Source organism: Nannobrachium achirus (assembly GCF_963921795.1).
Source record: "Nannobrachium achirus genome assembly, chromosome: 11".
NCBI lineage: Eukaryota > Metazoa > Chordata > Actinopteri > Myctophiformes > Myctophidae > Nannobrachium > Nannobrachium achirus.
In genome coordinates, this window is record NC_137820.1 from 8,045,161 (window position 1) to 8,060,526 (window position 15,366).

General features: G+C 41.0%; 1 protein-coding gene across 1 annotated transcript; it reads right to left on the bottom strand.

Annotated features, from left to right (window-relative positions):
- Positions 1-5,263: 5,263 nt before the first annotated feature.
- Positions 5,264-13,359, bottom strand: LOC308293697 (mixed lineage kinase domain-like protein; the record flags this gene model as incomplete). Its single annotated transcript, XM_080736292.1, has 9 exons — positions 5,264-5,328; positions 7,824-7,970; positions 8,396-8,522; positions 8,728-8,812; positions 9,780-9,903; positions 10,411-10,511; positions 11,628-11,805; positions 12,239-12,379; positions 12,903-13,359. The coding sequence occupies 9 exons, from the start codon at positions 13,357-13,359 to the stop codon at positions 5,264-5,266; spliced, it is 1,425 nt and encodes a 474-aa protein (XP_080592418.1).
- Positions 13,360-15,366: the final 2,007 nt, after the last annotated feature.

A 15,366-nucleotide genomic window follows, 5' to 3' on the forward strand; every position in this document is an offset into this window, starting at 1 on the left:
TGCTCATTGTAACCACACCTAGGGGTCTATTAGAGTAAAGTTAACTTCATAGACACATGCAAAACACTAACAGAAAAAGTACAAAACTATGGCACCACCTCTTTAAAGTACAGTACCAAATGCAAAATGTAGAAAGTACAGTAGGCTCATTAATTTAAAAAAAAGGAAAAGAAGGAAATGTTGAGCAAATGTACTTACACCACTACTTTTTAATGTGTTTTTATTATATAATTTATCTTGTTTGTTTACTTAAAGCTATACTGTGTAAGATGCTCAACTAGTGGTCAGTAGCCCTATAGCAAACCGCGGTCGCGTTCGCGTCTTTCGGCCGTTTTTCGTACCTTCACACCCCCGCGTCTGCCTCCACCTCGCCGAGAGCTATCTTTAGAGGGGTCCCTGGTTCCTGTGCGTTCAGGCATTCCGGAGAAACGGACTCCTTCACCCTGCCTGGTAGGCGAGATTACCTTTTGAGTATAGAGACACACGGGCGACTACAAATATGGCCGCCATAGCGACCCCACTTCAAGATGCGCTGTGATTGGCCGGCAGTGTATAACCCTCGCTGTGATTGGCCGGTAGTGTGATGACGTAATTTTGCCGCGAAATCCGGTCCCCGGTCAGAATCATAGAAAACATATTTACAGAAGGCTTTAGGGGATGAAATTAACGGAGTTGGTGTTCTAAAACTTTAGCGATTTAACAGTTAGGACAATTTTATGATTTGTTTTATAAAAAAAGTTACATGGTATAACTTTAAGTTTGATATTTTTTTTGTTTTTTTAAATAAATGCCTATGCTTTGTATCGTTAGCAGCACCCCTCGAAATTGAGATGCTACATCTCAAGATTTGTTTTTGTTACTAATAAAGAATGTCAACCATCATCATCATCATCATCATCAACATCATATTCTACCCTGCTGTGGGTTTAGCCCGCCCTCTAGTGGTTTCAAATTGCCAAAGTAAGCAGTGTTCAAACAATCAGAGTAGGGAGTTTTTATTCTTTGCACAAAGCATTGCTCTACAGCATTATAGCAATTTCAATAATTATTCCAATTTAAAGTAACTTACTTCCATTACACTCATGTTAACTGATTGGTTTGTATCTTATAGAGTAACACATTGATTGATTGATTGATTGATTGATTGATTGATTGATTGAAGAGTTTATTAGCAGTTTGCAATAGAAAAGAGTACCATTTCATGACAGCACAAATCACTGGTACAAGGTCAACTAAAAGGAGATCCTAGTAAGCTTTACGGCTTATTTACACAGGAACCACTTCTTGTATCTCATATAACATTGAAAGACAGACGGATAGAACAGAGTACTTTGCATAGGATAACATCAATTACAAAAGCAGAAAAGAAAATAATAAAAAACAGGGCGATAAAAACAATAGATGAGGGCTTAGTCTATTTACACGTCACTAGTAGCAGCCACCTGCGGGTGACCTGTCAGACTGATTTTGAAGGAGGCTAGGGATTTGCATTCCTTTAAGGCCTGCGGGAGGGCGTTCCACATGTTGGTGATATAGCTGGAGAACGAATTAGAGCCTTTTATAGTGTTAAATCGGGGTTGAACATGATTAGCGGAGCTACCTCTGGTGTTGTGATCGTGGACATCCTTGGCATTTTGCAAGTAGTTTGTCAGGTACATGGGTATCTTGGAGTTGTAGTGTATCTTGTACACCAGGCCCATTGCAAGATGCTGTACTCTGTCAGCTACTGTAAGCCAGCCCGCACTTATGTTCAAGGTTGTACTTTATTGTTACATCTTTTGTACAGGTACGTAAGAGTAAAACGTATTTTTGTTCGGCTTCCTTCAGACAATGCAGTGGTATATATGTATATAAATATATACAAAAAGCAGCAGAACAACAAAAAAACACAACACATCTAAGATAAAATAATAAGTAATAATGGCTTAGGAAAGAAAGTGTGCAAAAGAGCAAAGAGAATGTAAAAAGCATCCTCAGCTGTACATGTGCATAAAGCTTGGTATATTGTATACACCAATGGCATTATTTATATTATATATAAAGTTTGGTATATTGTACACCAATGGCATTATTTTTCCGTACTAGCTACTGTACAATAACATTTTGTAAAAAACTTCACAGTGTGTTCCATGTGCAACTTATGTAGTGATAAGCAGTTATTATATGGGCACATTGCCTAATAATGATGGCTGAATCAGGCAATCTGGTACACTTCCCCTTCTTGAGAACACTCTGAAGAAGGGGAAGTGTACTAGATTGCCTAATTGACTGAGTGTACACATGAAACCAAATGTATCCGTACAGGTCCATTTGGTTCCATTTGAGACCCAGGTGGGGATGGTAGAAACAGTGGCGTCAGTTCAGCAAAAGCTAGGGTATGGCAAAGATGGGAGTCCTCATGGAAAACAGGCATTATGGATAACACGGTTCTATTGTGAAAATAGCAAATCTACATGCTCACAACGCCTAGATCGGCTATTTTCACAATGTCTGAAAAAAAAAAGAAAAAAAAAAACGACTTGTCAGTTTTTTACACAGGTTTCTACAGTTTCTTGGGCTGGATATGGCAGCCTGGAATGGTTTTTCAAGTGCAGCTAAACTTAGCATGTTAGTAAACGTGCCACAATTAACAATAATGCATTGCACCTGTGCAGGTGAGAGTAGTCTCGCGTAGCCAGACAACTATTCCACAATCTCTGAATGCTATATAGAGTCTGGAACAGCAGCTCCCGAACGGCGAGTAATGGAAACGGGCATTAACGTTCAAAGAAATACATTTTAAAATGTCATTTCTGCTAAGCAGCACGCTAAACATGCTTATATGATTTTTATTTATATAATGATAAATGTGTGTGATGTGAGACTGAAACGGAAGTGACGTGGGGGCTTCACTTCCGCTTCATCTCGCACTCACCGTTTCTATTTCCGTCTGCCAGACTGTATGCTGGGAGCATTTGACCAAATCGCGGAGGCAACAGTCTGGCCACGCGAGACTAAGCTGAGAGTGACCATTATGTAAAATGTTGCATTTGTAGTTATTTTACTGTAATTCAACAACATAACCAGCGCAGATAGACAAAGAGACATTCATGGATTATATTTAAAAGTAACTTTTATTTCCCCCCCTGGACCCAGGGTATGGCAGTTGCATACCCCTGCCATACCCAATTGATGCCCCTGGGTAGAAATGTTTTTAATGGTAAAGCTGTCAGAGATCACTCGTACACGGGCATGATGGCACCATTGTTTAAAAGCCAAGTTTATTTACACAATGATATCAACAACAGATATACAGAGAAGAGTCATATTATCATACAGTATACTCATACAGTACCTCACTAAACAAACTGATACCAATACCTCTCAGCCTCAAAGAGATAGTTCACCCCCAAAATGACTTTTCCCCCCTATCGATTACTCAAAATTTACACTTTAGGAATTTCATGGTGATGTTTTAGTTTTTGTCACATTCCTAAAGCAAATTTTGAGTCTCCGACTGTGACTCTGGAATGTGACAAAAAACAAATAAATCTCCATGAATTCAAGGCTTCATTGTGGTGTGTAATTGATAGAAAAGATGTTATTTTAGTGCCCTCAATACCCCTCACGCCTGTCAAACACAATCTCCAAAGTGAGTCTTTCTTTTTCCTTTATTTATTCAGGGGAGTCCATTGAGAGCAAGCTCTCTTTTTTCAAGGACACCCTGATCACAGCATATAATATAACATAATACAGCAATGAAAAAGAAAAAACCTATTGAGTCATAATACAACATCAGAGATGCACGTAAACTGTGTTCCTCAAGCAGCACTTTAAATGTCTCTATTGAGACCAATGGAGACAGTTTGAGCGAGTCCTGAAGTTTTTCCCATTCGTGTGGAGCACAGTAAATAAAGGCAGACTTTCCTTGCTCACTGTTCATACGAGGACAGGTGTATCTATCTAATGTACGTGCGCCCAGGGACGTGCTGGCCATTGGGAAAAGCGGGACAACTCCCGAACGGCCGGTTCATTCCTGGCCGGTCCAGGCCGGCCATTAGGAAAAAAATAAGAAATAAAATGTCGGCCTTCGTTCCATTTTGGGGGCTGGGTGGCCAACAAAGTAAATCGTCACCGTCGGGCAGAAACCTTGTATCTCCAAGCTTCAAATTTGTAAATTCTTTCGCGAAGCAAAGCCCTGCTTCATCATAAAAGGCCGTCGCACAAAAGTAGTGAAGTAGTGAAAAGTAGTGATCTACAAGCACACAACGCCTCGCGGTGCGAGGCTTTGTGTGCTTGTAGATCGGCTGTTTTCACTAGTTTAAATCATTTTTAAAATGATAAATACAAAACAAACGGTTTTGGACGTACAAGGTTTCCACCCGACAACGACGAAATATAACTCATGTAACTGGCCCACTGGCTTGTCACATGATCTGAGATGGCAACTCTTTGAGTAGCAGCAGCGCTATAGAGAGAGATCTCTCTCCATAGCGCGCAATGAGGGCCTCTCCAACTCTTTTTCCCGGGCTGAATCAGGGGCCCAGCACGTCCCTGTGTGTGCCTGTGCAAGTGTTGATTGTCCAGTGACAACCACACAGCCACAACACTGGAGGGAGCCATCATAATCTTGGTACCACCCACATTTAGAACAGAACAAACATGGGGACATTTCACATTCTACTGCTCCATTAAAGAGGTGGTGCCATAGTTTTGTACTTTTTTCTGTTTAGTATTAGGTTAACATTGCCCTAATAGACCCCCTGGTGTGGTTATAATATGCCCTGTCTTCCCTGTGTATGTTTGGTTACTTCCTGAAAGATGAAAGCCTCTGAGTCAAAACGCCCAATTGAAATATAATGACATCATAATATCATCCCCTCCCCTTTTCACCATCCAACTGTAGGAGTGTTGTTTGTGTTATCCTTTTAGCCTTAATGACTTACTGTACCGTGCTGTTTTGACTAATAAAGTATTCAATCAATCAATCAATAATCATGTCCTGAACATAATTAACCCCTGTTCATTGTTCTCCATTAAAAATCATATTATTAAATTATTAAATTGATGGTAAGCCACAACCAAGCATCTATTTTGATGGGCTGCATCCATTGAGGTAAAAGGCATATATCTTTTAATAGGAAACGTGTTAATGTCAAAAAAAATCTCCTGTTAACATTAAGCCTTAATATATTTTTTTTAAATTTAAATCATGCATGTGAGTGGTGGTCGAACAGTGACAATGCATAAACACCGTGCTATTCTTCTGAGAACACCTGTCAGCTTACTCGGACTCCTCATCTGAATTCCCCACCAACCTGCATACTTCGTGTAGCTTGGCCACCAGCACTGTAGAATAGAGATAAATATCATTTATTTTTGGGGATGTTTACGGTTATAGGGTTAGAGAGAACAACTGTGTTATTGAGGTGAAACAATAAATAAAATTGACATTTTAATGCATTTTGCCACTTGCAAAATGTATTATACTAGAAGTTTGTGGCCCTTCGGGACGCAAAAGTCTAGAGTTCAGGCCGCTGCGCAGCCCTCACCACCATGTTGCGGCTGCGTGGTGTGTAATGGTCAAATATGGAGATTATAAGAGTATAATAGAGTATTGAGAAATTACCGATGTAACAATGCAACAGGATTAGGTCAATGTGATCAGGAGGAAGAAGCTGACTGTCTTTCAGTAAGAACTGGACTGGGACAAAAGATTTGACAGTAACAATTAGTTGCCTATCAAATCAAGTCTGGGACCCCTGAATAGAGATGAATATACAGCGCATTGCCCTGTTTGCAGTGTCTGTGGATTGGATAATCTAGGTGAAGTGAATGAATAGGCTCTCCCCTAATCCTGCTGTCCGGAGGTGGAAAAACGGAAGCACTAACACACAGCAAGAGTGGACAGTCTGCACTGAGATCATATGTATGTAGAATACACATCATATTTTGCTGTAGGCAAGTTTAGAGGATGTAATAGTAGTGGGTAACATGACATAAGAGTATAATAGAGTATTGAGAAATTACAAATGTAACAATGCAACAGGATTAGGTCAATGAGGTCAGGAGGAAGAGGCTGACTGTCTTTCAGCAAGAACTGGACTGGGACAAAATATTTAACAGTAACAATTAATTGCCTATCAAATCAAGTCTGGGACCCCTGAATATATGGCAGGATCGACGCCAGTTTAAAAGTATTTTCTGCAGGTTTGAAACTAGGATAGGATTGTGTTGTGTTGCGTCGTGTCCATTGATTAATTAATGCTTTTCGTTTTTTGATACGATAAGTTTAATTTATCATATAGAAAATTTAACAGTGTCTAATACCAGACGGATAGTCTAGATAATCCATGGTCTTTGATGATGCGACCAGTCCTTAATAATATCAGACAATATTTAATCCCAATGCTGTTTATTTTTAAATGCATCATTTTTTGTCCATTGCAACCAAGGAATCAATGTAAGACATTGCAATTAATTAAAACATCGCTATACTATTAAAAATCGGATTTGTAAAACACTGAAAAACACGGAAAACCCCATTCTACTAATGGGGGTTGGTGTATGTTTTTCCCCACCCTCGACTCCGCCCCCAGCTATGACGCGCTGATGACAGAACGCCGTGTTGGTGTATCGCTGACTTTCCTTTTTGGATGCCTTCAATTATTATTATCAAGGGGTAAAAATCACCTCATGACATGTTTTGCCCTACACGTGTGGGCCGAGAGGAGGAACTTAACTTTTAAGCTGCATCTACGAGTGAGGAGAGGACGTAAAGTACAGAGTAAAATACAGAGTAAAATGTACACAGAATGAAGTAAGTGGAGCGATAGTGTCCTTGTTTTCTTTGGCATAACTGTCTGTTACGGTCTGCAGTAGATATTGTTAAGCGTGGACGCTTGCGTCTTGGAGAGAATGTGTCCTCCTTTTCTTTGGCATAGCTGTCTGTGTCGCGGTCCGCAATGAACCTAGGTACCATGCATTTGCAGGTGAAGTTTGTCGCGGAATAGGACTGTGTGTGTGTGTGTGTGTGTGTGTGTGTGTGTGTGTGTGTGTGTGTGTGTGTGTGTGTGTGTGTGTGTGTGTGTGTGTGTGTGTGTGTGTGTGTGTGTGTGTGTGTGTGTGTGTGTGTGTGTGGCTGCGCCACGCTAAAAAATTAAAAATATCCCTGCTGTCGCTCTCTCTCTCTCTCTCCTCTCTCTGTCTATGCCGAAGCCCCTAGCAGGCATCTGTGTGTGTGTGTGTGTGTGTGTGTGTGTGTGTGTGTGTGTGTGTGTGTGTGTGTGTGTGCGTGCGTGCGTGCGTGCGTGCGTGCGTGCGTGTGTGTGTGCGTACTGGGCTGTAATTACACCGCAAATGTTGACCTATATAATCTGGTGATAATGATGGCGTCCACTGTGTATAATGTAAACAGACGTTAATAAAGTATTGGTGATGCGATGACGTGGTGTATAATGTTTGGCTTGCGTTGTAGTTGAGAACTATTTGAGGGGACTATTAACGCGACTGGGCGACCAATAGTGAAATAGGGACATTACCGCGATTGAGGTGAAAGAGAAAAGTAGAAAGTTGTGAGCTAACTATTAGCTATTTGGCTAACTGTTTCAGGGTCGATGTGAGGCTATTTTATACAGAGGCAAAAGATTAGGGTAATAACGAATACAAAAAATATAAATATAAATATATTATATATTATATTTATTATATAAATATATTTACATAGAGTATATATATATATTTACATAGAGTATATATATATATATATGTATATATATATATATATATATATATATATATATATATATATATATATATATAATATAGACGATAAACACAGTTACCTCCAGCTGTTGGCCTTTGGAAGGGGTCGAAAGCACAACAGTCGTTGATCAGTTCTCCCAGCATTTCAGGGCAGTCATCAGGAAGTGGTTCCAGCCCTCGCTTCTCCTCGTACACTCTCTGAAAGATGTCGACATCTGTGGTACAATCTGTTGTGTGAGAGAAATTGTTATAATACATACCGTATATAAAGTGTGCAAGAAAGGCACAGTAACTGTGTTAACCACTGTTTACAGGACATACACACCATTGAGAGGTTTCTTGCGGGTTGCGATTTCCCACAGGACCATTCCAAGACTGGGAAAAATAAAATAAAATAAAAATACAGTGTGGTTGGGTTCATTCATTCGTTTCAGTTAATTTATTATCCTCTGAATCTTATTGTTTTCATGCATTTTATTTGTTTGTATATAAAACATATATAGACCATATTTTGTTTTCTTCTCTAAAACCTTTTATCCCACTATTTGTGTAACCCTTTTTTTTCACCCGGTGTCAATTGTCTAATGTAATCATGTGCGCTACACTCCCTCTGCCAACCTATTACTGTAGAGGACTGACCTGTACATCTCACAGATCTTGCCGTATGGATAGTTGACATCCTCCAGCTGCTCTGGTGATTTGTAGCGCAGAGCGCACTCTGGGTTCTTGCAATTCCTTCTCAAGGACGTCTCCGTTTTTGCCAGCTCCAGACCACCCAGCTAGTCACAAAAAAGACAGCCAATGAACGATAATACAGTATAACAATTACCATTAGGAAATACAGAAAAGGGTGTAGGTGGCAGTGAATGATGTCTAGAAAACAAAAGCCATAGGAATATTTAAAGATCACATATTGCATTCAGCTGTGAACAAAATTACAAGACCAAATTAACAAAATATGCTTTATATTTAACTCATGCATACCTTAACTCCGTAGCTTTTGTCTACCATGAACTTGTCGCTGCTGATGGCCCTATGGACTTTGGATTTTTCCTTTGACTCATGTAGCCTAAGAGGCAACAATACCAGTAGTTAGTTGTCAGTGTGATACTTATCCGAATCAACTAGCTTTATATATATATACATATATATATATATATATATATATATATATATATATATATATATATATATATATATATATATATATATATATAGTTGTCAGTGTGTTACTTATCCGAATCAACTAGCTTTATATATATATATATATATATATGTCACGGTTTTTTTGCGTCTCAGAGAATTAGAGAAACGGAGCGCTTGCCGTGCCGCACAGGGCGGAACAAGCGGTCGCCACAACAACGTCCTCCAGGCGGAGCCACTCGATTGTCCACGACATTGCAAGCGGCGCGAAGGCCAGCGGACCTTGGTCCTGCTCTTCGCCCCCGAGCGCCGCAGGCGCGAGTGCCCGCGAAGAGCGGGCCAGGGCCGCGCGGCCGGCGGAGCGCCGCGCGAGTTACGAAGCCGTGGTGAATGCAATCGTTATATTTATGCCCAGGCCGTAAGGCCTGGGCAAGCCCACGATAAACGCCCTGTCCAAGTGACTACAATGGAGCTAATGGCTAAGCTAGGCTAGGCTAGGCTAGGCTAGGCTAGGCTAGGCTAGGCTAGTAAATAAAGAAAGAGAGTCGCAAACGAGTGACGTCAGCGCCTTCACTATTGAATGGCTGCGTCGCCATCTGGTGGTGATTAGTGTGTGGTGAACTACAAAACGAGCGCTCTTACCACAGTCTCCCTGAGTTACCCAGTTACCCTGTAACATATATATATATATATATATACATATACATATACACACACACACACACACACACACACACACACACACACACACACACACACACACACACACACACACACACACACACAATCAAAGGCTCCTCCTTTGATTCCTTTGAAGATTCTTACTGGTTGAACTTATTCTGAATCTTATTGATTCGTCTTTCTCTGTCAAAGACTCTCCACTGGGAACTCACGTGTAGATGCCCTGCGCAGCATCCAGACACATGCGAGCCTTCTTGCGCCAAGACAGTTTACGCCTGGGGTTGTCCAAAACCTCTCTCAGACTTCCCAACTTGCAGTACTCCATGACGATGAGTGCTGTTAGGGGAAAGGACATTTTGACAGCTACCTTTGATGTAGTTTTAGTCATAGCCTTTATCATATATTAGTAGTTTAGTTTATTCTAGTTTTTGTTGACTAAATATCTACAGATGATTTAGTCGACAAAATGTATTTTGGCAAGCCTTAAAGGCGTCTTAATGGCTAAGTTTACATTTGGTTGCATGCTGAGAATAGCAGATCACAACATTGTGAGCTTGTGCTGCAGATCTGCTATTTAAGTGAAACACCTGACATAAAATGACTTGTCTTAGATCTACTGGATCCCTATCTAACATTTTACTCATCAAAGCTTAGCTTTTATTCAGTTTTTAATTTTGTTTTCGTCAGTGTAAAAGGCAGTCAACATAACACATTTTCATCATAGTTTTAGTCCACGGAATTAACACTGATTGGAGACATAGAGAGTAGTAGAGATGAAAGCAGACGATATTGTGATTTCAATAATGCTTCTAAACAAGCACAATTATGCAAAAAAGGACTCACCATCGGCATCCTGGAATACGACGCCAAACATCCGCAGTATGAACGGTGATTCATAACGATGCATGTCTTTGATCTCCTCTTCGAATACCTTCACCACCTCGCTTTTAGGGAAACAAGACAGTTCATAGATTAACACCCTCTTAGGGAAATAACACAGTGCCCTAGAGATCATACATGGGCCACTGGCGACCCGGGGGCCACATGCTGCACCCAGCCAGGCCCGCTCTCTCCCCACACTGTATCTGATTGCCTATTGAAATGTTAAACTATTTGTTCAATTACAGAGGTGGTTCTGAAATATTTTGTGCCAGGGACCCACAGACATCAAACCTTTACAAACCTTTTCGTTATTCCCTTTTTACAAGCTTGCAGCTTGTAGATCTGCTATTTTTGAATAGCCCAACATATACCGGTACATGGGTAAAGTGGATGTGATGCTCTGTTAAATACTTTTGCTGGGGACCCCTTTGGTGAATGTCCCCCCAGAATAGGGATAATGCAATCTTTTTGCCACTAGTGGGGCAAGAAGATCCTCTGGGCCAAAACTATGATATCCCGTGCCAGGAAGTTGTCCCAGGCTCAGAATCTGAGCTGGGACAATAACGGATGTAGAGCCCTGTGCAAAGCTTCAAAACAGTCAGAATAGAAACCAAACAACAACACTACAACAATCTGCAGCCCATGTTTCGAGGTGAATCCTACCAGACTAGGGATAATGGGGTTTAAGTGGTTAACGTATAAAAGTTATTTTCGATCTGTGCTATTAAATGGAAATAATATTTTTTGTTTTTTGTCGCATTCCTAAAAAAAAGAAACCTGACGGCTTCCCCATCCAGTGCCATGCATTTGGGTCCCCATCCAGGGCCATCCATCCGGGTTACCATGCGGAATCAATGGGGGTAAATTTACTATAATCGCATTTTTGTCTTAGGAATGTGACAACTACAAAAAAAATATTATTGAACTCAAGTCTCTATGGAATGAGTAATCAATAGAAAAAAAGTCATTTTGGGGGTGAACTACTCCTTTAAGGGGAAATATTTACATATTTGAGATAAATGTAAGGTACTGTACAGTAACAGTGTAAATCAGGGGTGCCGTGGATAAAAAAGTTATTTACAGGGGTGCCCTGAGTCAAAAATGTTTGAGAACCACTGGACTATATTGTACTAACCTAGTCTATACACATTTGATCAATTAAAACATGTGCCACAAACCTTGATATGACGCCCTTTGGGTAGAGGTATCTTTTGATGGCCACAGGGAATTTCCTGTAGGCTCCCTTGTAGACCTCTGAGATGTTGGTCGTTATGATGGGCGTTTTGGGATAATCGAAGAGCAGGTCCCCAGGGATGATCTTCCGGATGTCTTTGGGGATGTTCTCAGACTTCTGAACTGGTCACGGCCAAACCATCAATGAGAAGAAAACAGAAATATCAGACATCAGAACATAAAATCCCTTTCTGGAGTAAAAAACATTGAATAAACACAAATAGCACAGTCTAAAAGGGTATTTCTCAATCAGGTGCCGCAGGATACTTTGATAATATTTGGAATTCATCAATATCACTTCAGATTCACCAATTAAATGCCCTATAGGCCTACTTAGTGAAACAGACATGAGTTCTTTTTCCATCTACACCAACTCTCTTCACCAAATATGTTTAACCACTTGGGGTTCAAGTGTCAAAAATAAAGTATAAATCTATTTAGAAAAACCTGTCTAAAGTTCGATAGTTTATTCGTTTGCAAACCATGCACTGTATTGGATGGGACTTTAAAGTTGTTTACTTACGCAATTCAATATTTCGTTCCACTTTCTTCGTACCCATGTTCAACACAGCATTCAGTTTCTCCATCATAGTATCCTGGTTCTCCATCATAGTATCCTGGTTGCTCTTCGTGTTCACTGTCAGAGCATCCATTTTCTCCATCATAGTATCCTGGTTGCTCTCGATATGTTGTAGCACTGTGAAATACATCTGATATTTAAGCCTCAATAAAGCTTTCCTCTGTACAGCTTTTATCATGAGACAAATGTGATGCACTTTTCCACTTAATTATATAATTAGACCTATTTCAAATAGAAAATCTAATAATAAAACTAGACCTATTTCAAACTGAAATCCAGTTTCCACTGACTGGAGTCTAGGTGGGGATTAGGGGTTAAGTGCCTTGTCATGGACAAGAAGTAGTGAAAATGGCAGATCTACAAGCTCACAACTGTGTCTTGTAGATCTACCATTTTCATTAGTTTGGGTCCTGGGCAAATGTCTAATTTATTGAGCTAAAAGGTTTGGGAACCATATGAAGTCTATACCTGTAGGCCTACAGTATATTTGGTAAATCAGCAATGTTATATAAAAATGCTGGATTTCAGGTTGAGGAGTTTGACATGATACGATCTCCTGTGCAAATTTAAAAAGAAAGTCCTGTACACTTCTGGCTCAAAGAACAATGATAAACTTCTTGCACAAACGTCTCACACTCACTTTTCTGGATCTCTGCGCAATCCTCCTTCCTGTCCGCCTCGTCCTCCTCCCGTTGAGAAGACGCCTGGAACAGCTTGCGCAGGTTACGATCCATCTCCACCTGCAGGTTCAGCGACAGCCTCTGGAAGGCGTCGTTGAGGCGGTTGTTCAAGCTCTCAAACTCTTCCGTGTGGTTGTAGGTTTTCAAGAAGCGCTTGATGAGGTCCTCCCTGTCGGAGGTGTACTTCTCGATAACCTCCGCGGCGAACTCAAGCGTGAGCTTGAGCTCCTCGAGGGCCGCGTTGACTTCGGGGGAGACCTGGGGGGCCCCCTTCTGCTGGGTGGCCCTCAGCACCTGCTCCAGGCCCTGCACGCGGTGCTTCACACGCTGCCATCGTTTCTTGTTGGCCTTCACCTCCTCGCAGAGAGCGCAGAGCTTTTCCGCTATGAGCAGGATGGGGTCTATTAATGCCTCCATGACTGGGAGGGAGAAAGAGGGAAAGATGGCAATAGACTGAATGAGAACTTTGCAGGCACAAACAACATTTTTGCCATGTGTAAACATTGTCTTCGTGTAGCCTATGTACAGTATTATCATGTCATAGTTATAGCTTGGACCAGGGATACTGAAATAGCTGAACCTGGGGGCCACATTACAAAAATGTCAAGGGTACAGTTGATAAAATGACAACTTTAATGATACTTCATAACTTCTGTCTTTCATTTGGCACCATGTTATTTCATTGTCGATCTTAAAACTGACACTGTTTTCTGGCAAATTAAACATAGTGGTGTTGAATTTGGATGAGATGGTAAAATGAAAGCATTCGTCCATTCTGGGTTAAAGTGCAGGTTCTCTGCATCAGCTTTTCGGCGCTTATGCTGAGGCTCATCTTTGCTGCTGCTCTGAATGAGTGCATGCAGTTTTCACTTCCTGGATGATTATTCATGTAATTATAATGTAATTAAGCTAAAGATAAGATAATAACTTCATTCTGCCTAAATGTTTCATTGATTGGTAGGCCAGTTGAAAGGCCGGAAGTGGCCCGCGGGCCTGAGTTTGATAGATAGATACCTTTATTATCCCATGGGGGGAAATCAGTCGCCCAGAGACAGCACAGCAGTATAAGGATATTTACAAAGAGAAGTATGGAAAAGAATACAAAAAGAACAGAGTACAGTAAAGAGCAAGGTACATCAAATAAAGGGAACTATACCGGTATATATAAAGGTGTCAAAACTGTTAGAGTATCACTGGCCTACACTATTAAGGATACACATCCATCTAACTGTTCTAACTCGGCCGTGACAAAGACTGCTACAGAATTGGAGGCACACCAGGTCCAAGGAGCCTCAGGCCACAGGTAACTATGCATGGAACAATATCCTATTAACCCTGTAAAGCATTGTGCTCATGACACATACTTTACTTTACCGCATTGAATACAAAGACACCACTGTCACACATATAACGTATTGTGCAGATTTCATCAGCTGTTGTAGCCTACTTAACAAATATTAAGCATGCATACATTACAACTATGTGCACTTCTGCTGTGACTGAAGACAGTCAACAGGGGAAGAGGAGGACACATGCAGGAAACTACTCACTACTAAACTACTTTTTTCCCCATGTAATGCCTTGTATCCCCTACAATACCATATTTGCTGCATGAATACAACAATGCCATTATCAAATGCACGTTGTTGCATGTGTACAGTCTGTAAGTAATCACAATAGCAAATACCTTCACTTCTAGCTGAGCACAGGACTGAGTATGAGCCAACAGTCAGATGCAAACATTGGAAACAGCCACAGGTCACTTCCCCCCATAACGTTCTGCATTGTAGCCACTACACTTACATCATTGTCATTCAAAAAGTACACAATAGGGGTGCCTGCTGGCCTAATGGTCAAGGCGCATACCACACTATGATGCCTGCTGACATCGCCGGTTCGATTCCCGATCCTGACGACCTTTGCCACATGTCATTCCCCATCTCTCTCCCCATTTCCTGTCAGTCTACTATCCTATCATAAAAAGCCCAAAAACAAATCTTAAAATATATATATATATATGTACACAACAACATAACTGTCACAAACATTGTCATCGACAGCAGTGGTTCTCAATCCTTTCGGGCCATGACCCCCAAATAATTTGAAAATAGCCAATTTACAAGATCACAACATCTCACGGTTGCGAGGCGTAGTGTGCTTGTAGATCGGCTATTTTCACAATATATATCAGGCCTCAACTCCTTTCCAACTGCTTATCAGGGTGGGTCCCCAGTTCAAATACGAATATGTTGGGGGGTCACGGCCTGAAAAGGTTGAGAACGGCCGCACTAACAAATCCAGGCAATGCATGGACATCATCAGACAGTACAATATGGTATCTATGGCTTCCAAGAACGTCACTGGTAGTGGTGTTCAAAGGACAAGGACAAGAACGTCACTGGTAGTGGTGTTCAAAGGACAAGA